The 22,923-nt window shown below is 35.4% G+C and overlaps 3 protein-coding genes across 6 annotated transcripts in view; 2 read left to right on the plus strand and 1 right to left on the minus strand.

Annotated features, from left to right (window-relative positions):
• Positions 1–6,883, plus strand: part of LOC113493995 (peptide transporter family 1-like) — a 45,764-nt gene extending 38,881 nt beyond the window's left edge. For both annotated transcript variants that reach the window (XM_026872079.1, XM_026872080.1), the window contains exons 9-13: positions 62–184; positions 1,227–1,579; positions 3,689–3,905; positions 5,196–5,432; positions 6,553–6,883. In XM_026872079.1, the coding sequence (XP_026727880.1) occupies positions 62–184; positions 1,227–1,579; positions 3,689–3,905; positions 5,196–5,432; positions 6,553–6,837 (1,215 nt within the window). In that variant the 3' untranslated portion in view covers positions 6,838–6,883. The remainder of the gene's footprint in view (positions 1–61; positions 185–1,226; positions 1,580–3,688; positions 3,906–5,195; positions 5,433–6,552) is intronic.
• On the minus strand, positions 1,587–3,669 carry LOC113493996 (venom carboxylesterase-6-like). The gene has a single exon (XM_026872081.1). It carries the CDS (start codon positions 3,316–3,318, stop codon positions 1,600–1,602), a length of 1,719 nt encoding a protein of 572 aa, XP_026727882.1. The 5' UTR covers positions 3,319–3,669; the 3' UTR covers positions 1,587–1,599.
• Positions 6,884–14,677: 7,794 nt separating the features above from the next.
• LOC113493997 (heart- and neural crest derivatives-expressed protein 2) lies at positions 14,678–21,969 on the plus strand. 3 transcript variants are annotated; one of them, XM_026872082.1, is made up of 6 exons: positions 14,678–15,161; positions 15,660–15,835; positions 18,552–18,672; positions 19,466–19,586; positions 19,695–19,785; positions 20,002–21,969. In XM_026872082.1, exons 1-6 carry the CDS (start codon positions 15,109–15,111, stop codon positions 20,118–20,120), a joined length of 681 nt encoding a protein of 226 aa, XP_026727883.1. In that variant the 5' UTR covers positions 14,678–15,108; the 3' UTR covers positions 20,121–21,969. The 3 variants fall into 3 exon arrangements, with proteins under 3 accessions (XP_026727883.1, XP_026727884.1, XP_026727885.1); XM_026872083.1 differs by having other exon boundaries at positions 18,552–18,657; XM_026872084.1 differs by having other exon boundaries at positions 18,552–18,657; positions 19,469–19,586.
• The last annotated feature ends 954 nt before the right edge of the window (positions 21,970–22,923 follow it).

Genomic DNA, 22,923 nt, shown 5'->3' on the forward strand with positions numbered 1-22,923 from the left:
AATTCAAGGCTGATGAAGACGAGGTGTTTTGATCCCCAGTTAAAGATGTTTTGTTTTTCAGGCAATTTACCCGTTCCTCACTTGGTGCAAGCTTATTAGGAAGCCTCTACACAAAATGATTTGGGGTGGAATGCTAGCTGCGTTTGCCTTCATCATTTCAGGAATAGTAGAGCTTAGTTTATTGGTAAGTATTAATTAATTATTGCTAGAAATTTGCTCCGTGGTTCTGTAAAAAGGCTTTTATCTTGTTATTTATGATGAAGCTTACCCCAATACCTGAGAGAAACCCGCATTGAATCGGATAACCCGTTGCTGAGTTCGTCCCGCACAAACACACAATCAAAAATGCATGAATGACAGAATGTAAAAATATATTTTTGCCGTTAACGTTAGCAAGCATTGTGTTTTTTTTTCAACTATTAATGTACAGGTTTCCCCTGCTTATGATTTTATCATAGGTACGTATAGTTTGAATCCACACTAATTATAAAATCCAAAATAGTTCAGTATGATATCCCACTTGCTTGAATACAGAAAAAAAATATGTTGCGCCCTCGAATCCTTAAATTAATGTAATACCCTGAAGAAAATAAGCTGCGAATAAAAACTAGTTGATAATATTCTGAATACTATTTAACGAAGTAAGTAACATAAATACCTACTTATTTCAGATCAATCTGAGTTCATTACAATTGTTGCATTGCGAGTCACTTTAAGACGTTAATGAGTTATTTTTATAGTCTGCATAAATTTATTTTCTCACGTTCAAGACATTTTCTATCTATCTACTTATAAATTCAACATTTTACTACTTTAAGAGCAACATCTGTTTATTTCATTTGTAAATGTTGCTGCAATTTTCAATACTGATATGTTATTGCATTTTTGTTATCATAACTGGAAAACCGTAGGCGAAATATACGCCAGCTACGTATAAAAAAACGGTGGTGTCTTATTCAGTTGTGTTTGTTTGTGTGTGGGTAACATAACGCTCGAACCGATTTCAATTTCTGTTTTTGTTTTAATGTCAATAATTCCGGGATGTAATTATACTTCTCATGTTTCATGAAAATATTTCAAGATGGCCGCGATCGCAAAATAGTTGATGTTTATTGTTTCACAACTCCCTCAAAACAACAAAACACAAAAAAATTGTCTGGTAGAATATATATTTTTCTGAACTTTACTTTTTGTATTAATGCTAAAATGTAATGTTTTCATTGCAGCCATCTTACGGCACACCAGTGGCTGAAGGGTTCGCTCAGCTAAGAGTTTACAACGGCTTTAACTGCAAATTCACCTTAAGTACAGCAAACTTGAACGCACTTGACGTAAACGCGACTGTCAACGTGGAAATAGGTCCACTGTCAGCTTACGAGAAACTCGATATCATCGCTGACCGAGTCGTCGAGACCCCGTACTACTTACAAGGAGAGTCCAATACTCAATGCGCCGATATAGCATACAGTGGCTACTTCAACTTAAAGGAGAAAACTGCAAACTCTTTCTTTATCAGCAAAAAGGGAATCAATAATTTCACAGATAATAATGATAAGGCTATTGGTGGTGTTAATGTTAGGTAAGTTTAATTTCTATTCATTACAATTCATCACGCTTCTTCTCCTTTACTTTACAAAGAGATTTGTCGTAAAATGTTTCGTATATACGGTTCCAGAACGCGAACACTGAATTCTCAACTTTAAAATCTATCATTTTGTACATCTTTCTCATGAGCAGTACATTATCACCTTCTAATTTCATGGAAGGCCATGTTACATTTCCAACATACGATTTAGGAGTCGGGTTTCCATATTTGGCAAAATTAGACCACAAGTCCGCCATGTTTTTGATAAATGTTTTGTCGGTGTTGACTTCGAATCGAGTCATTTTCACGTAGTTTTCCCAAAGCGCCTCACATTTTAGCACGTAACATATTTCATCTCCAGATGCGACACCCTTCACTTTAGTATTTGATTCGCCGAGTGAAGTCGCTTTGACGGCGTTTAGAGTTCCCCTATAATCGAATTTGTACGTAAATATGTTCCCTTTTCCTACTTTTAAATAAGTTCGTATAAATTTAATGATAGGATATTTTATTAGGTCCGATGTGTATCTCAAGAAATTATCCAAAGACTTTTCCGAAATACCGGTTTTAAAATATGTGTTTTTAATTTTATTGGATATATGTTTATACTTTTGCGACGAACTATTGTACCAGCATCCATCTTGAAATGGCACCATGAACTTAAACAACTTAGACAGTGGTTTAAGGAAACTCGGGTTGTGAATAAACGGGATAGCTTCCGATATGCTTTCCTGTGTGTTAAACCCTATTAAAACTGGCTTATTAAACTTTTTGCTTTTCATTGCATTATAAAAATCTGTAGGAGCTCGCGTTAGTAGCGCTGATTTCGATTCTGGTTCAATTACAGGCGTAAAAGGCACGATCGGTCTTTGAAAGTTTTCAATTTCTGATCGTGAATAAATGTTTCTCGAAGCATCGACGAGCTCTTTAGTTGTAGCTTTGCTCAATTTCAATCCCTTCTTTTTAAGATCACGTTTCAATCGCCGTCTCTCTAAGGTGAAGTTACTTTGAAACATAGAAGCAGAATATATTGCACCACTTTGTAAAATAACTTTTGAAAACAATTTGCTTGCATCTGTCATCATTAGGAGTGTTATAAAAGTTGCCGCGGAGTTGTTTCCCATAAGTACTATGTTCTTTTTATTGCCACCAAAGTGTTTTATATTCGTTCTTATCCATTTCAAAGCCATGACTATATCTTTCAGTCCCATATTAGCGTGAGAGTCGGTGTCGTTCAGTTTAATGAATCCAAATACTCCGATCCGATGTGTTACAGTAACTAACACGATGTCATTATCTATAAGGAAATCAGCTCCGTGCAGGTGACTAAAACTTGATGTGAATGCATATCCGTGAAGCCAGACTATAACAGGTTTCAGTTTGGCGTCTTCTGATTTTGGAATCTCAGGGGTGAAAATGTTGAGGTAAAGACAGTCTTCAACTCCGAACAGTCCATCTTTGTGAACGATGTGAGCTTGAGCGCAGGTCCCGTGGAATTGAATCCTCCCATCCACGGTTCGAGGCCATTTTTTGTGTGGCACAGGGTCCTTAAATCTAAGTTCTTCAGTAGGAAGTTGAGCGTAAGGAACTCGATAGAATATAAAGTACAGTCTTTTGTTAAACACTGTAGCTTCCCTGCTACCTAAGATTTTTCCTTGTTTGACTGTAACTTCAATCTTTTGACTTTCAATCCACGCCAACAACACCACTAACACGTACGTTTCTCGATACATTACTCATTTTTATGAATGTTAAAATACAATGCTAGTTTATTTCTAGAGTTATCGGTTGCAAATTAATTTCACTCGACTGGCAAATGTTTAGATTTTGAATGAAATTTTCAGAACAACAATAGTAGGTACGTAGGTAAATTAAATCTGCTTCTCCTACTCTGAAATACATTTACGCGATCCTTTGTGGACTAATTGAGAGGTGATATGCGATCATCCGAACTGGAATAATGCAATAAAGGGAATTGTACTCTACGTCATGTTACGGATGAATTTGACAACCCAATTGCTTCGTAGTCCCAATAACAATTGCACAATTGCCTACGTAATTTCATTTCGAATATGCGAACTAATTTGATGTTTTTTGTTATAGATTTTTAACTAATGTAAATGACGTTGTTCATATAAGAATAGAAGACAAGAAGAACAGAGATGTGTTAAGCATTCGTAGCAATAATTCTACTCAAATGAAAATCCCAAAAGGAGTGACCAATGTCTACATTGATGGAAATGTGGTATTAAAGGACTTCCATTTTAAATCTGGAGCGTGTTATACGATAAATGTGTATGAAGATGTACTTGGAACCTACGTAAGTACCTACTTCAACAAATTAGTCCTATTGTTAGAAAAATATAACAATATTGTCGGGTACAAGGAATGGCTACTAACTAGCGCGAACTGCCCAGCAGTACGTTGCCTTTCCGATTACAGTAGATCAAAAAAATGTAAGTATGTAACCATGCCAGATAAACGAATATTTGACGACGATTTAAACCAATTTTAAGTTTAATTGTAACTTACTGAGACCAACGTCATTAATCAGATCAAGCATCGTCTGGTCACTCCCAAACATTTGAACTACTCTGTCAGCGTTAACGGTAGCAATGTTTTTGGAAAAATAGATACCACTAGCAGGTTATCAAGATTTTTTTATAATCAAGAATTCCATTTACATTGTGGTTTCATTTATGAACCAAAATTACTGACTTCCTTAAATTACAACACATCCCGAAGTTTATACACCGTTGATTTGTTAACATTTAAAACTTTCACAAAACAAAAGTACGAAAACGTGCCAACTTAACTTGGAAACTAATTTCATTGCCAATTTTGTTTACAAACCAAACTTTAATGTAACTTACGTACTTAACGTTTCTTAATTCTTGTGGACTTACACAAAGTTTGTTTTTTTAAGACTTCACTGGACCCGTTTACGCAAGTTTCGTTCGTAATTCACATGTTTTATCGTACCTGCGATTTGAAAGTAGTCTGCATTGACAATCTAAAGGTTATGCAAAACCATGTCATGTCATATTCGCCGGACATTCTCTTCTCTTAGACACAGATTTTAGGTGTCATTTGACAAATTTCTTGTTCTCAGTCATCGTAAGAATGATTCGATACAACTACCCTAATTAATCATTATCCTATAGGGAGATGATATTGCTTCAAAATGCTCAAATGTATGGAGTGTATGAGAAGTCTGTCTAGACGCTTTGGTAAATAGAATATCTCCGATAAATAATTATTGTGTTCTATCCACATAAATACAAAGCGTCTCTCCGACTTCTGTTGAGCGTCGTAATTATCGTCATAAATATATCCGTCTAATATTTAGGTAAGCTAAGCTACCAATAACGCTTTAGGCGAGCAGGCAAAGCGAGTGTCCAGCGACATTAGCCGAACACCACATTCCCGAATTTTGAGAGATATATTTTACAAGCTACACCTATTTTATCAAATGGCTGAATTTCATCCAGGAAGCCGGTTACACAACGCTGTTTATTACAGACATTAAGCTACTGATTGACCATCGAATTAAGATTCCTATATCTTTTTTACAAAAAAGGTTTTAGTTCTAATCTGTAAACTTTTTCAGACTGCCAACGCGGTAATGATCACGCCCGCCAACAGCGTTCACATTCTGTGGCTGGTCCCGCAGTACGTCGTAATGACGATGGGAGAGGTCATGTTCTCCGTCACTGGTCTGGAGTTCTCGTTCACTCAGGCCCCCGTCAGTATGAAATCAGTATTACAGTCGGTGTGGCTGCTCACCGTAGCATTCGGTAACCTGATTGTCGTGCTCATCGTGGAAGGAAACTTTTTGGATGCCCAGGTAATTACAAAGTATTCCGCCTTACCTAATACTAATTGATAAACATACAAATCGAGTTAAAACAGGCCCCATGCCGTTTTAAATATCGCTTCTATGCGTCAATAAACTACCTTCTCCAAGAGACTTACTGGTATAAGGATCTTTTTGGTATTGCCTCTCTTCTTATTAAACGCAAAACGTTGCATACCTTTTTGATAAGTAGTAATTACAATGGAGGAAAATCCCATTGCCGTCGGATTCCATTCGAAGTTTAAAAGAAATAAATTGTTGGCAAAGTAAACCTTCATGTTAGGTATTGTAATTGTAAACTATTTAGGAAGCTGTTATACGAGTATTTAACAAATTAAAAGGCATATTTTTTGTTCAATTTATCTTCTAAAAAAAACATTACCCTAGGACAATTTAACAACGTTTTCATTTCTTAGAACTTTTAATAATAACATTGGAAAAGTTTGTATTGTGTTATTGTCATAATAGGTATTCGTTGCGTAAACAATATAAACTCTACTATTATCAGGCCCTGTTGGTTTTATAGTATCGTTAATATTTTTATTTTCACTTTACATCATCCGTGATTTTATAATAACTGTGTCATATTTTACGCGCGCATTTCATTTTACCGCCATATTGTTCACGCACTCAATAGTCTATGCCTTAAAGAAACTATTTGATTTTAGAATGTTAACTTTTTAATGGACTTACACATTTCCTTATCGTTTTACAATTGTTTGTTTAGCTGACGTAAATGTATTGTTTGTGATTTCGTAATGAGAATTCTGATTGGAAAAACAATAGACTTATAACGAAGACGATCGAATGACCGTTCAATTATTGCACGTGTGATACGTACGGGTTTACATAACATTGTCACTTTTAAAAGCCCCTAATGTGACGTAGACGTTTTTTTGTCATTATCAACGTAATTCATTTTTGTAGGTACCTTATATTCATTAATTCATTTTATAAATATGAAAGGAAGCTACACGGGTACAAACGGTTCTGCTAGCTAAATTTCCTATATTATCTAAACAGAACAATCAAAAAGTTTTTATTACCAAGAGGCGCAAAAAAAGGCAGTTGATAAACGTAAATTATTGCAATCTTATTTTATTGTTCGCAGTGGAAGGAGTTCTTCTTGTTCGCGGGTCTCATGATAATCGACATGCTGATCTTCACAATGATGGCCTTCAGATACCAATACCGCAACCTGGACTCCAGCGATGAGAACCTCACCGCCGCTGAAATGAAACAACCGGAGAAGGCGCCACCATCACCGGCCTTAACACAGGGTCCAACACAAGGCTCCGCACAAGGTCCAACACAAGGCTCCGCACAGGGTTCAACACAGGGCTCCACACAGGCCCCTACACAGGCAGCAGAACAGACATCGTCAAACAAAAATTAATTGTTATCTCTTGTAAATATACTTTTTATTATCTATTTTAGTCTTATTTTGGTGTTTTTATTATGTTTGAAATTCCCTCATTTAGGAGTGTAGGAATAACCCTAGTGTCGCGAAGGCATTTACAAACATTCTAGTTACATGCATGTCTGAGAAAGCATCTTCTCCTAAGCTTCGATGGAACTCGAGGCTTGTCACTCAAAGTGGGTTAGATAGATAATGGATCTGATCAACGGGAAATGTCCGTTTATCATTAGTGTGTACTAGGTAACAGCAGCCCACAGTGCAGTGATGTTATTTAAGACGCGCCATGGAACGTAACAACATAAAGAGAAAACTAATAATTAGATTATTCGCTCGCTAAGCAAACTGTGAAGAACTAATTAAAGTTCTCCCCTTCGATTTAATATCTGAAGGTTTTGAATGGCAAAATAGACATATTTATTCTCTGTAAGTAGCTGACCTAGCGAACTTTGTTCCGCCTTAGGCGCAATGGTGACAATACAGTAATGACGTAAATACAAAAGTATGTGTTAGATTTACAATTTGTATCAGCTGCACACGGTTCGGTGCAGTTATTTGAGTGAAGTTTAGGGAATACAACGGGGATAATGTGACGCAAAATGTATATATAGGTACTACATGGCAAAATCCTTTTTGCAGCTGAAGTTCAGATACCAATATTCGGGGAAGCGAGGCAGCTTTAAGGCGTTCTTCTTTTCCGTGACCGCAACGGTACCTACAGTTAACAGTATGAGATCTTCTTTCTGCAAGATATTGCTTTCTTCTCCAGATCTTCTATTACACAGTCCATCATGGTTAGTTAGTAGCTTAAGTAGTTACCTTAAGCTTTGCCACAAAGTACGGTCCCCTCACCAAGGTGAACATGCTACTTTGCCCTTTGAGGTTGAGAAAGGAAAGGAATCATGCTCAAATAGTATTTTTTTCTAACGTAATTGAATTGTAATACTCAAAAAACAAACGGCGGTATCTAATTTATTACACACGTACTAGTTAGTAAAGGGGAATTTATAAACGATACCAACATTAACCATTCTGATTAAGACCAGCCGACATTTCATTATCATCGTTCCAAAATGCACTTTAAAGTGCTCAGATTAAGTTCGTTTTTGTATGTAAAGAAGCCGTGATCGCAATTTCACATGTTCGACTCGACTGTCCGCACGCAATCACCGCCTTTTTCATTGAAGTGTCATTATTGCTCCTTTATTGCAATTACCGCAAGTGGTTTACAGGTAAACGCTTGATTTATTCCATAAGAAAGAAAGAGTGAACGATATTACTTGCCTTGTGTCATGTATTCATATTTGAAATGCAATCAATACCAAGGCCCAAGATAGCTCAGTCATCATTAACGGGTAAGTGTAACAAGGGGCAGTTGTGTTGGTTCTTTACAAAATGGGTTTGCCAGTAACAAATGACGTGGAAGAGTTGGCGGAGACAGCGGAGAAGAAAGATAGGTGAGTAAGTGCTTTAAAGTTACCTCACTATCGGCAAATTTAGCCTAATATGCTGAAAAATGACGTAGTTTTAGCAGAGCAGAGTTCTACATTTTCCGTATGTCGGTATAAAAAGTGAAAGGGATAAAACAGATACCCAATTCGTAAGGTGAAATTCAATGATATTTGAAACGGTAATCTGAATTAAACCGAAGTCATTGTATGGATAACAAAGGGGCAGTCCCCGTGGCGGAATATGCGAAACAAACATATAGGTATAGATATCAATTTAGCCCCCCTGAGGCCAGTTTTCGACTCCCATTCCTAGTGATTGTAATAAAGTGTGTATCTTTATCTACTATTCGTTAATAATTTTACGAACCTACCTAATCCTATCTCAACCTTGAAACATATCAATTGTCCCTCTCTAAAATAGATGACAAAAAAATATAAATAAATAGTACAGTAGCAGTTCCATTTTGGAAAAAAAAATACAAACCATTCATATAAAGAGAATTAAACTTATAAAGGGGCTCAGTACGTCACGAACAATACACGTACCTGTTTGTGACGTCATGCACACTCAGTCATCGTCAGATTTTACAAAAGGCCTAACAAGTGGACAATACTTTCACTATTTTTTTGAAGCTTTTCACGAACTTTTCACGAACCCTCATAAATCGCCTACGAACCTAAAAGTATAAAAAGTTCCCATGAAAACAATATAAAAAATAGATTTTCGATTCATTAAATACCCCACATTTGAGAATAGCAAACAAGTTGCAGTAAGACCACTTGAAACGTACAATCTGTTCAGTTAAACGGCGTTAACATATTAGACAATTAGTTTTGGGTAATTTGTGTGTTGTTCCCATAGTTCTGCAGTGCGGGGATGACTCGCGTGTACATTTGGTTAACCCCTCTTGTTCCGATGCAGTTGTGATTGGGGTGCCGACCGCCGCTATCCGGGTTCTAAAAGTTTGCCAGGCATTTATTTGTTTTGAATAGACGGTTATTTTATTGAGAACTTGAGGTAAAATGTAGGTGCCTGGTATTGATTATTAAAGGACGGAAAAATGATAACAGAGATTTCATTTAAAAGAGATTAAGTGGCTTTTTACAGGATATTTATCCCTTACATCAGGTCCAATTTTTAATTAAAACTTCTGTATTTAAAATTGGTGTTACACTTTTGAATAAGACTAAAATTCTTTCACGTGACAAATACATTTGTTTTTACTATTTCGTACAAAAACAAATGAACAAAGAAACCCCAACAACTTTGAGAACCAACCCTCCCGGTTGACATGTTCAATTCTGTTCCCGACTTGTTAATAATTGCGTATAATAAATGCGTAAATACAACAAACCGACTAATACGGGCGGGGGTCTCATCACAAAGGGAGCGATTTAGTTTCCAGGCAATTGAAAGCAAACACACTTTAGTATACATCGTTTTATCTAGATCATATAGGTAGGTAGGTACTTGTCATAACTACTCAAAATGTCTATTTTTGTGCCTTTTGATACATTCTGGCCATTTACGAATTTGCATTATATATTCACATAATTGCTTAATTGAAACCATCGACTGCATGCAGTATCGAGATAACTGTTTTTCCATTTGACAAAATATGCCTCAGGTTATGTGTTCAAATATAATTGGTTTCAAAACTAAAATAACAATTGAAACGAACATGAAAATTGAAAATGTAAAACCATTTCCATAACGTAACCACTTCTGTGGTTGAGTAACATTCGAAAAGTTCTGTTTGCAAACGACAATCGTTTGGATGTCGATAACAGTGATCAAAAATAGTTGGCGACACGGATTAATTAAGTGCCGTCAGAAAAACAGTTTTGGTAAAGGCGTCGGTACACTGTTCCGGGCACTTTGAGAGACGCGTGGCGGGCGCGCGGCGCGGCGGCGGCAGGCGCGCGGCACGTGCCGCCCCCGCCCCGCGCCGCGCGCTTCACCACGTGGTCGCCGGGGCCGCCAGTCAACTCACCCGCTGGATAATCCGCACATAACATACGCACGCAAATAAATAAATTAACTCTGGCGGTTTGTCCTTTAAAATACTAGGCTTGGATTAAAATAATACCCCTGTGAAAATAATCGTAATTAAATAAACATGCCGCGGCCACAAAGAAGAAAGAAATTAACAAATAAATTGTTTCTGCATTCTTGTGTTTTAAAGGAGCAATTTTCTTAGAAAATTAATTTGTGTGTCGGCTTCAGATCCTGAACGTTTGGCGAATGTAGAAATTAATAAAAACCGCAATTTTATATAAAATATTATTATAGGCACCTACTCAGTATTCTTACATTTTTACAACGCGCCGGCAACTCAACCAAACGAAAACACACATTTTCCAGCAGAACAAATATTTAAAAACAGATCGTTGCTTTCAAGAACCCATCACACAGACTTAAACTGACAAGAGCTCTCATGTGAAATACTATTAAACATGGACATGCAAGGCGTGGTCGCGGCACGTGGCGTGCACTCGTAGGTCGCGAGGTCGCGCGTCCCCGCGACAAATCAATTACAGGGTCGCCGTGGGCATTACTTCCGAGCGAAATTAGCACCAAATTATAGTAGTTGTAGATATTTCTTGTTTATAAGGGTGACGCTAATTTATAGTCATGACAAATTGCAGCTTGTTTGTTGCGAATCACATTTGTAGCATCATAAACAGATTTATTCTCACGGTTACATTTTTTAGGGTGGCCTCTTTCCGTTTAAAACTAGAGTGGTGTCCGAAAACGAACTTAGATTTTTTATTAGATATATTTTCCGAAGTTGTCTTGGATGCTATCCAAGATCCATTGATCCAATTTGCCATTGTGAAAACAAAACAACGCTGTAAATTGAGCATAGCAACGTCTCACTTGGACACTGGCAAACGTTCCTTTGCTACTTATTTTTTCCAAGGGTTCTCAAAAGCACTCTTACGTCTTCTTTTCTTCAAAATTCCTCCTTCTAATTTCTAACTTCACATTCCTCAAAAACTCTTTCAGCCGCACCTTTATATACTTCTAAACCCACTTTCAATAATGGATGTGTAGAACTTTGTCCAAAAAACTAATTTTGAATTGACGGTGGCAATTTAGGATAGGTAGCAAAATTCTTATCTTAGATATTGAAATCTTTCAAGTCGTTACAGAAACAGTGTTCGCAATTATTTGGGCACAGTGTTAAAAAAATATCAAGTAGAAAAGTTCAATCCCCGTTAGGAAAACAATATTTATTAATAGATCATTATGGATTGCATTCTGATTAGTCTATAAAAGACACGTGATGTATTCATAATGCATATTGATTTGCGATTTCATTTCGACCTTTGTAATGTCTTACATTGTAGACGATATCGTTGGACACTTCACTTCAATATCTTGATTGATATGTCAATTTATGTAAATTAACACTCATGAACAATGATTGGCCTAATGCGAACTCTGACAACTACTTCCGTGTTATGCAAAGGTACTGGTTTAAGGGCTGTGCTTTTAATTAAATCTTTAAAAAAGATACTTCTGCAACTTTGAAATAAGATGATACGATGGTTTGCAGAACTTTTACCATAATGCCACCTGCCACCTTTCAGTAGTTTTTAGCTACGAGACTTACTATTACTAATCCCAAATATAAGAAAATATACCTATTTATAGACAGAGTAGAAAGTACAAAAATTGACGTATTTCTGAATAGGTTAAAGAATATATAACATGAGATGTGAAACCCAAACTGACAAAAAACTGACCAAAATACTTTGTTTTAATTTTAATTGAAAATGACGTTGACAGATGTTTTTTATTCCGATGATCAAAATTATAATCTGTGCATATATATGTAGGTATAGAACTCAAATTGTTTTCGGATAACGTACATTATATTAATAATGAACGTTAACTGAAATCAATTAAAGTACATATTATGTACATAACGACGTAACTACTACATATAACTCCATCTTCGCACGAATTACATGAGCACGTACGACATAATCCGTTTATATCAGCCAACACAATCGCACGCTGGAACTGCTCTAGCCAGAACTAATTATAGGAAGCTGGAAGCTATTTCCTCGAACTAAGGGAAGTTGCTGGAGCCGTAATACGCGTTAACACAGCTATAGATGCATTAGAATAGTGTTTTGGCTATTAACACACTCAAGAATCCTCAACCAAACCATGGTTATTTAAATGGTTACTTTCAGCCTGCTTTAGTTGACACGATTTAGTTGAGAATTTAGTCTTCCATTAATACAGTTCGATGAATGCTAAATTGTGGGTGAACAAAATCACAATTTGATTTCAAGATCATAATTGGATTCGTCTAACCGGGCCCCAATTCTGCTATTTACATTGGCCTAGGAATTAATGAAAATTGGCTCAAAACGACACTTTTCGTATTCTCTTAAAAAAATTTCCTACTCAATAATTGGAAATTTTGTATGGGATGGCACACTCAAGGTCAATTTTCAATTATTGTGTTGGAATAATGCTGAACAAATAATATAAGAATAATTTCAAATTATATCCAATTGCCTTAATAAATCGGTCATTGTTAAATTAGCAGTATCGGGTCTCTGCCACTGGAACACATCGAATAATTCCCAAAAAGGCTATTGCGTCGCTGCTCCCGAATTCCTACCTTCGGGCCCCAATTCTAGTCAAAGGTGTCAAAATATCGTACAGACATTTTAAAAGGATTTTGCCTTCTCTTTTAGCACATTGTAAAATACGAAACTACAAACAGCTGCGGGAGAATAGGATTGAAATAGTGAAAATGAATGTAGACAGATTTTTTAAATTGTTAGTTAGTCGAGAGTCATAGTATTTTAAATCTATTATAAAGTTTGGGTTAATTAAATTTAACCTTTTTGTTTGTCCTAAATACAAAAAAGGAAGGTTGCTTTCAATGGCTTTCTAATATAAAAAAATCTCAAGCTCAAATAGTTTTTGAAATGAAACTATTCACCTTCGTATTAAGTTTGTGATTTTTTTTCCAAAAAGCTATTGTAATAAGCTAATTTAACGTAGAGAATAAAGCAGTCTAATTAAGTAGACAGCCAAAGCTATGAGCTGTTAATAGGATTCTCATATTGCAAGGTTTAATTCCACATTATTCAGTATAGATTTTCGTGATAATTATTAAAGCTGCGAGTGGCAAATTATTAGAGCGTCGAAACATTTCTGAATATCAATTTATGAACACGTGGTCTCTATGAGATAGAGTAATTATAATGGTTGGCAGTTTGATTAAGAGCGGTCTGGGAAATTAATTTCTATTTAGGATGATCAAATGTTATAGGTAAAGGTATTATCATTGAAAATGTATTTTGAATGGACTATTTCCTTCTTATTTACGAGAAGAAAAGTGTGACTTTTTATTGAAACTTAAGCTTCAAGAATTTTTTGACAAGTTTTTTTTTAACTGCCTAATTGCTTCAGCGAAATCTTTATACAGCCTTTAAAATTAACATGAACTTGTTAGCATTCTACATTATACAGTAAAAAGAAAATACTGAAAAGCTAAATACCTACTTTATTAAATTAAACCAGCCAGTATTACTCTCTCGAGGGTGCTTTGAGTTAAAGTACGACTGTCGAGTGTGTTTTATAACTGTGGTGCTGTCAAAAACAGTGAGAGGGCCACCAATGGGAGGGCAGACACCGCATCGATCCGTCTGAGCCACGAGAACCTCCCAGCCTCCTCTATGCCCTGCAGGCTTGAGAAAAGACGGAGACCTCAATATAACTATAGCAAAAATTGCTGATGGTATTTCTGTGATTTCGATTTTATTTAAAACATAACGCTTATAGCTTGAATACAGTGTTTGGGATTTAGAAAAATGTTTAAATGTTGGTAGTTGGTTTTCCTTTTGTTTATGATTGGTAATCGAATGTTTTAACTTTGGAATTTGTGTAAAAACCTCATGCAAATTATGCATTTAGCACTACATCAAGTTCTGAATTAAAACTTATTTTAAATTTAATTATTTTTGTCTTTTGTGGTGTACATTAATTATTTTCGTGGTTATTTACTCAGTAAGAAGGTTTTTTCTACAAATATTGGCATTACAACGAATTAGTTTTATTGAAACAGTACTTACACGTCAAAGCTTTAAAATAACAGGTTTACTGATGTACAACATACTAAAAATATCCAGTAATTATGATGCTGATTTCATAATTAGTCTCAGCTTAGTTCATGGTGTGTGTAGGGTAAACATTTTCGAATAATTACGTCATGGGGAAAGGGCGACGGGAAAAAACATTTAAATGAAAAATAACTAATTAAAGCCTTAATATTAAATTAATAATGCAGTTTCTTTTAATATTTAAGTGAACTTAATATTTACACTTTTTTAAAGAAAATTAAATCTTAATAAAAATATTAGGAATATTCTAAAGCGAACACTCGTCTATATATTTGACCTCAATTATAAAAAGATTTTCGTATTTGGAAAACTTACTTAATATCGGTCTTATCCCTTAGTCTAGAATTTCTATTTGGCCCCGCCCCTGGCTGCCTTTATTTTCAAAAGCTCCACCCCTACAATGGGGGGTGAAGACACATATCAACGCAATCGCTCGGAGCGTCAACATACAATAAACTTTGGGCTCCTGCTGTTAGGGTCAATTTTCAATTGGGGCCGACCTACGGGAATCTAACGCACACTAACACAGATGTGGGATAAGTGCCCACCCCTTGTGGTATAAAATTATTATAAGCGGTCCACGCAGATTCAGTCGAGGTTCTATTTTGGTCGGCCTATAATCGTGGAGCAGTGTTTGATAAAAATGTCCGCGACAAGAACTCAACTTGCTGACTCCTCTACTTCTCCACCATTAAGGTAATTTATTATTTTAATTAATGCTAAATATTTTTTAACGTGACATTTTATTAGGATTTCAAATATTAAATTTTATTAATTGTAAAACAAAATTCTTTTCATTTTTGTAATTAGTTTGAATATATGATTTAATTTTAAAAATATGTAAAGTGTCGCCATCATAGCCGAGCAAGAAAAACTCTGTATTGAAAAAACTAGATGCACGCCGTCATATTTTTTAGGATCGCCGAATAAATTCGACGCTAGACGAAATAGTCTGTTTTCACCTGGGTCAAGGTTGTATTTATTTTCTATGTCCGTCTGTGTTCCAGTTGCATACGTGTTTCAAATAAAACAATACTATTACAATAGCTCGATATGTACGGGAAAATGTCTGCTACACAAAGGAATTGCGAGAGATGCTGCGTTAAGTTTAACTTGAAGTGATTTTCTGACTTATTTGTTTATTATTTTGTATTATTTTTGGTGGTGTTTTTAAGGCGTGCTTTATTGGTGCAGTGATAATCGTCGCTTGGACTACTCCGGCTTGAAATTCGCGTATGGTGACGCGTCAGATGATGAGGGCTCGTCGTTGACTGCGGAGCTGCCATCCTGCGTGTATGCTGCCGCCAGGAGCCGGCTCCAGCTGCCGTTGGCGGCTTACGTCCATCAGCACACCAGGCAGCTACACCCAGGTAACGAATCTCTTATATTTTATACGAACATAAGTCAAGTGTCTTGTCTTATTCCTATTGTGTTAGAATGTTCCTTCATGTTGCTGAAAAATATGTGGTTTATTTAAATGACTATTTGTACAAAATTATAAATAAAATGAGTACAAATATATTGCTTTAAATAGCAGATAAGGATTTTAGCGTACTGAGCATTATGAGCAAAGCATCATTTTAATTTAATACAGCAGCTAAAATTCAAATCAAATCTATTTTTTTTTTGTTTGTTTTAAAAGTTCACTTCACGTGTAAGGAAAAGAAGTTATTTGATAAAAAATAAATAACACAAATAAAATGTGTTGCAATAGTTTTTAGCTGCAGCGAATTGTTATTTTGGTACCAAGTTCCCATTTTACCTTCAAAATAAGTGGATATTTATTCTGAAGGTAACTTTAAACAAAGGAGTATACAGTTTATCGACTTTATAAGATTTACAATATTTTCGGGTGTTACAAGCGAGGCGAAGCGAAGCGAATTTCTATAGATTTTAGACAAATTTCTCTGCATATGTATTTTTTAGCAGAGCTCGTGACTAAGCTATAACTGCACAGAATGATCAATCACAAGTTAAGCTAAGTTTGAAATGATCGGTCCGTGCATGGGACCACCATCTATGTCATAAAGATTTTCTCCGTGTTGCGGAAGGCACATAAAATTGTGGGTCCCGGCTGATATTCATATATTTATGACATTATTTACGGATTGTCAGAAGCTTAAAAGTTTGACAGCCAGTCTTACTAACGGGTATCGTGTTGCCCCGGTAAAACACTAGTAGATACTTAGCTGTATCCAGTTAGACTGAAAGCCGACCCCAACTTAGTTGGAAAAACGCTAGGCTTATGATGATAATTCAAGTATGATAGATAGGACGGCCTCGGGGACCACTATTCTTACACTATAAGAGGTGATGGTAGATGCCTCTTAAAGAAACACAAGACTTGGAGATCCAAGTCACCGAACCGCAGCCTATATCGCAACCACAAATACAGCATCAATTCCTTAAGGTGTTGTGGTAGCGCTCTCTAGTAATGCCTTTTCATGATAAGTAATATCATAAAGTCTTGTTTTTTTCTTAATTTGCAAGTGAGGAAATGTGAACTTACAAAACAAACCTTTATAAAAGTAGTATCATATGTCTATACACTTTTGCGTGTCCGACAGGGTTATATTGTATATTTAACTAGTTTTTTGCCATTTTCTAAACAAATGGAATGCAAAAAACAATTAAGTATTTATTTAGTATTAAGTATATTGCATCAATATTGTAAAATTGTACTCATAAAATTCCCTATAACTCACAACTTTCCCAATACTCAAATGTAGGTACAGAACAGCTTACAATAAATTTGAGTATTCAAAGTTTTAATTGAAACTCCTATTTTATTGAATGTCCCGTGTAAAAAGTTAGGGAAAAACGATTCTACAAAATCAAGAACAACATTATTTGTTTCTGTTCTCGAGTAGTTGTGGGGTTTTATTCGGAGAGTTTCTAACGATATTGGAATGCCTGAATATGAGAACGTGATATGTAATTGGAAAAGGGCAAACCGCGAGGATTGATCATAAAATGAATTATTTTTTTCTGGTTCGAACATTTTGGTGATATTTATGTTTTCGTGTCTTTTTCTTGCCGCGTAACTTTATGGGAAGAGGCACGGTCCTTTTTATATTCGTGCACGAGTTGAACATGCAGAGCACATGTATTATTTGAAATTGCAAATATCACGCTTACAGTACATCCACGAACGAATGATTAGAAATGCCCGGAATAATATGGAGATACGTGAAAGATTATCTCGCCATCTGTGGCGGCGGCCGTCTTCGTCCGATTTCTATCAAAAGGGAATACTCGGGACTAACAAACAATTTCTCCAAAATAAAAACACATAATCAATAGCAGTTCATCCGTTCGAGACCTAAGATGCCCCAAACTGACTTTTGCGTCGGCGCCTTAAAAATAAACCTAACTTTTTTACAAGTCATGCGTCCAATGACATAACTGCCTACCTCTAAGTTTCAGTTCCCAATTAGGTGTTAATCTAATTACGTCGTAATTATGTTGTCACTATTGTTTGCATGATTATTATTAGTAGCCGTAACAGCAGAGGTGTTAATATGTCACGCTGTCAATTCAATACATGACGAAAATTGGCAGCTAAGCATTGTGCATAGATTGATAGGTCATATCTTTAACAATAGGCTCATTCAAAGGCCAATTCCGAACATTGTGCCACAGAAATTGGACTATGGCAATTGTAAGGTAGTTAAGCATTTAATTTTCTTAATTTCAATGTTTATTTTTGCGATTCAAGCATATTTTCTTTAATAAGTATCGATCTAAAACGGGAACTTTGTAGTTACTAATTAGGTACTTAATCAAAGTAGAAACAGTAACAAACAGTACAAATTCAAAAAGATCCCACCTAGGTCTTAATGGGCTAATTGAGTCTCAAAATAATATTCAAAAATCTTATAAGAATATCCGTCACTTTTCACGGAAAATGACGTAGGTCCTGTATAACTGAGCCCCATTTCATCAATTTTACTACACCTAGAATCTAACCTGGGGTCAGAGCTTTGATGAATTTATGATCAATATATTACTTTGACTAAAACAACATCTGATTTAATTGTAATTTAACAAAATGTGTGTGTATCAATCGGATTGTATCCTAAACAGACGTGTTGCTCGAGACTACAGCAGAGCCCGAGTACCAGTGCGGCGGCTCCCCGTACCGCGTGCAGCGCGCCGCCGCCAACGTGCGCGAGCGCAGACGCATGCTGAGGTCCGGACCCAATGGGTATCCTCCTTATTTGTTGCACAACACATGCTCATTGAACGATGTTGATTCTACTTATTATATCAATAGGAAATCTGGAAAGTAATCAGTTGTATCGCTCTACATTGGAATAATGTTGACAACCCTCTGAAAATTATGAAGAAAGTGATATTTTTGTTTCTCGATTAGTATGTTAATAATAAGCCGAAACAACATCCAACTATGGATTTAAGCATTTTTGGTGCCTAAATTAGAAGAGTTTCTACCTTCATAATTGCCACTGAATTGCCACCTACAAACATGCATTGCACTCGTCTTAACATAGCAACTTGATTTTCATCAACATCATTAATATTACAGCCAAAAGCACCTTATGAACAACTGTGAAAGGTAACATAAAAGCAAAATAATAATCAAACGAAACTTTTCATCTTTACATTAATCCGAAAACTTCAGGCTTTGAAAATAGCAGCTATTTTACCGCCTCGAACACTCCCGCTGTTATCACAAATGTCTGAGAGATTCGTACGAGCCGCCCGAACACGGAACGTACGAATACGCCTGTCAAGCAAAGTCTGGAACAATGACATGCTATACGGTGTACGGGCAACGCTTTACTCGTTTAGCCCGGGGCGAGTCTTTTACGAAAAAATATGCGAATGTGAAACGATAACTCCTCACGTTTGCTTCTTTGTGTTTTGGCTTTCCCGGACAACTATGGAATCAACTTCGCGCTCATTCTTTGCACGTTTTGAAGATTATTCCGTTGTTTTTGTTCACGAGCTATAACGTTTGTGTGATGTTGTGATTTTAGCAGTATAAACTCGGCGTTCGATGAGCTGCGCGTTCACGTGCCGACGTTCCCCTACGAGAAGAGGCTCAGCAAGATCGATACGCTGAGACTTGCGATTGCTTACATAGCTTTGCTTCGAGAGGTAAGACTCCGAATTTTCGAATGAGCCTTTATCAAAGTAAATCCTAGGAAAATGATCGATTTTTTGTTCAAACATGCATAACCAACTTCACTTTCGTGTGTATCCTAGGTTTTGGACGCCGACTACGACCCGCTGACTTACGTTGAAAAATGTCTCCGTGGAGAGATAAAAGCTGATCGTGCACATTGGAATACTAGTGGTAATTATTTTATTTCCGTCGTCTAAAACAGGCAAATTAACTTCTATGTAAATTAAAGTAAAAACTGGGGTAAACTAAAGTAGGGATAATGCCATATTCTTTTTATAAGTCACGAAACAGGGAATGAGGCTCTTTGTTAGTGATTTTGGCAGTTATAATGGGAGAATAAACTTCCCAGTTCAAAACTACTAAGCTCATACTTTCTGTTCTGTTTAGACTTGACTGCCCGGCTGTCGTGGATCAACTGGGAGAATCTGGGTGTGAACCCACAGCGCCGCAGCGTCCTCACCTCACTGGCTCTCAGCTCTGACAACCTTTCTTACGGCCACAACTGAACGGATAGTAACAAGACATTCAGCCTTTCAGACAAGTCCTTTAAGTGACAAAATCCGTATAGAACACGTAGTTTAAGGGTAGCAAACTAGCAACAGATTCTTGTTATGACTTTAATAACAAGGACTCTGATTAATTTTAAATTATCTGGCTAATATTATAAACCAAGTGATTTAAACACTGCCGTGAAATAGTAATGTATTTGAGCGTTTAATTTTGTAGGAATTAAGAGGAAAGAAGCTGGGGAATACAATCTTCTTTTGATATGGTCATTAACAGGAGTTGGTCAATATCTTTGATCAGATTTTCAGCAAAACTGGCACACAACTGCAACAAAATGTTGTTGTGCTTTAAGGCATCGCTATGGTTACAAAATAGGCTTGGCAATTATCTATTATTGTGAGAACATAGCTAAAAATACTAAAACTTTATTAATCAGATTTTTTGCCGACTTATGTTTAGGTACTGAACGTAAGTTTTAAGATCTGATTCAATAAGTAGGTAAGAAGCAAGAAAAGTTTTGATTGTATTTGAAATATGAAGCAAATATCTGTTTAGTTACGTAACTTACATATTAGATGTAATCGTACAGAGAAAATGCCTTGTAACAGTAAGTACCTATCAAACAAAAGCACAAGAATTTAAAGGAACAAAAGAAACAAAAACATTCGGACTTCAAACGGACTCTGATATAAGACCTTCCGCTTAAGCAACACTACCCTTAAATAATGAAACTAAGCAAGCGAAATGTAATAAACGATCTCGTTAGTAACCCTGTTTAAAGCTTAGAGACGGAAGACATAGTACCTTAGTCAAAAATATATAATTTCTTGCGTCGTACGTTCAATTCACCCACCTAAGTCGCTTTTGGCTCTCCTCGTTATTACCAAATAACCACGTAGTTTTTAGCTATTATGACCACTTTTAAGCATTAACTTTATTCATGCACATCTTTTTAAAACTTTTACTTAAAGCCGTACTGTAGTAAGTAGATACCTAGATTTTCAATCATTATAATTCTATGCAATTTTGAACAAGATTTTCACGATCGTTCTTAATAGTGTCAAAAGTTAGTATCTAGATACTTGTTACTCTGATCCTCTTTCTAGAAATGAACATAAAGTACAAAATAACCAAACTTAAGGTTCAGTAGTGAGAAGAAACAAAAATTTAAGTACCTTTTATGTTTAAATTACCTGCTGAAATCGCGCAGAGTTATTGTAGAAACAAGAAGAACGAGCTTCAGGTACGTCAGCCACGTAGATACTTACCAAGTTGAGAAAAAATAATAACGAATAAAATCAAACGGAATTTATTAATAATATTTAATAGTAGTAGGATATTTTTAGAAAGTTATCGCTAGTTTAGATACTTTCTTAGCCATTTTATCGAACATTCGTAATATTGAACAAATGTTACTACTGCAATAAATTAAAAACACCTCTTTAGCGGTTATGTCTAGTGACACAATATTATAATTAGGAAGCAATCGGTGATATTTTGAAATATTAACGACATTCATGTCCGAATGTAGCTAAGTAAAAAAAAACAAAAATATCGAATTAACTGTCTTAGATTTTAGCTGGTATATTTAAAAATACGTAAACTTAAACCAAAGTTTTTCCAAACACTGAATGATAAATAATCTGTAGACAGTATGAAGTATAATGAAAATCAATTACAATAAGTAGTTTTAAATGTTTCAAAAGACAAGTTTACTAGACGCACACGTACGTTTTATAAATAATTGCAACTATAATCTATTTTTTTAGGTTATTCAAGTATGTATTTACACTATTTACGCACACATATATTTAATCCGTAAACACTCCTTACATAGCATTTGTCATAATTATTTATTTTTTTGCTTTGTAAAAATTAAAGAAGTAAAGTTTAAAAAAGAACAAAATTTTAAAATGCTTGACATTATTCGATATTTAAAATCAGATTCTTCTATTTAACAATCTGTAAAAACAAAAATACAATTTAAATTTATTTTCTCATCTGGCGATAATTACATTTTGTCTTCATTTAGTTATGAATATAACGACTAGATCAAAAATTCGTTAATTATGTATATTTAAATAATATATTTTGTATAATTTATTTGAAAATTTATATTAAGTCTTTTGTTTTCTTTTGGCGAATTAAGAAATGTATCAAACTTGATTTATTATCTGTTGATTGTTGTGCAATATGTAGTTTTAGGTATTAGATAAAGATTCTGAAATAAAACATTTTATTGGAGATCATAGTTTTATTTTATGCAAACCTACGGATTTGACACACTTAATTTTAAAGCATAAAGCAGTGTTACATAGAAATATAAAAATACAACGGTAAATTATCTTGCATTTATTATAAAAAAAAAAAATATAATTTCAATTTGTTTGTTTATTTTTATTTTTTTCGATGTGCCCATATTTATTTCTACCAGTGCCTAAAGGGTTGTTTCGTTATTATTTCGCGGATATCAGCCACAAAGCTCCTTTTAACGCCACACTATAGTTCGTGCGATAAAGGATGATATGGGTGACAGGTCTCATATTCCTTGCTACGCAAATTTCTTACAAGTAAACAATATAGGAAGCAAACGAAATGAATTATTTTCTCCTGTAAAAAAATGAATTTTAAATAATTAATAACGGAACAAATATTATCTATACTAATATATAAAGCTGAAGAGTTTGTTTGTTTGTTTGAACGCGCTAATCTCAGGAACTACTGATCCAAATTGAAAAAATCTTTTTGTGTTAAAAAGACCATTCAACCAGGAAGGCTTTAGGCTATAAACCATCACGCTGC

Source organism: Trichoplusia ni, chromosome 5 (genome assembly GCF_003590095.1).
Source record: "Trichoplusia ni isolate ovarian cell line Hi5 chromosome 5, tn1, whole genome shotgun sequence".
NCBI lineage: Eukaryota > Metazoa > Arthropoda > Insecta > Lepidoptera > Noctuidae > Trichoplusia > Trichoplusia ni.

What these genes read in the sequence shown, in the direction of transcription:
- LOC113493996 (XM_026872081.1), bottom strand. Translation starts at nt 3,318, where the DNA reads ATGTATCGAGAAACGTACGTGTTAGTGGTGTTGTTGGCGTGGATTGAA.
- LOC113493997 (XM_026872082.1), top strand. Translation starts at nt 15,109, where the DNA reads ATGTCCGCGACAAGAACTCAACTTGCTGACTCCTCTACTTCTCCACCA. An exon ending in CTGAGGTCCGGACCCAATGG is followed by an intron (nt 18,673 to 19,465) that starts GTATCCTCCTTA and finishes TTGTGATTTTAG; the next exon opens with CAGTATAAACTCGGCGTTCG. An exon ending in ACATAGCTTTGCTTCGAGAG is followed by an intron (nt 19,587 to 19,694) that starts GTAAGACTCCGA and finishes TGTGTATCCTAG; the next exon opens with GTTTTGGACGCCGACTACGA.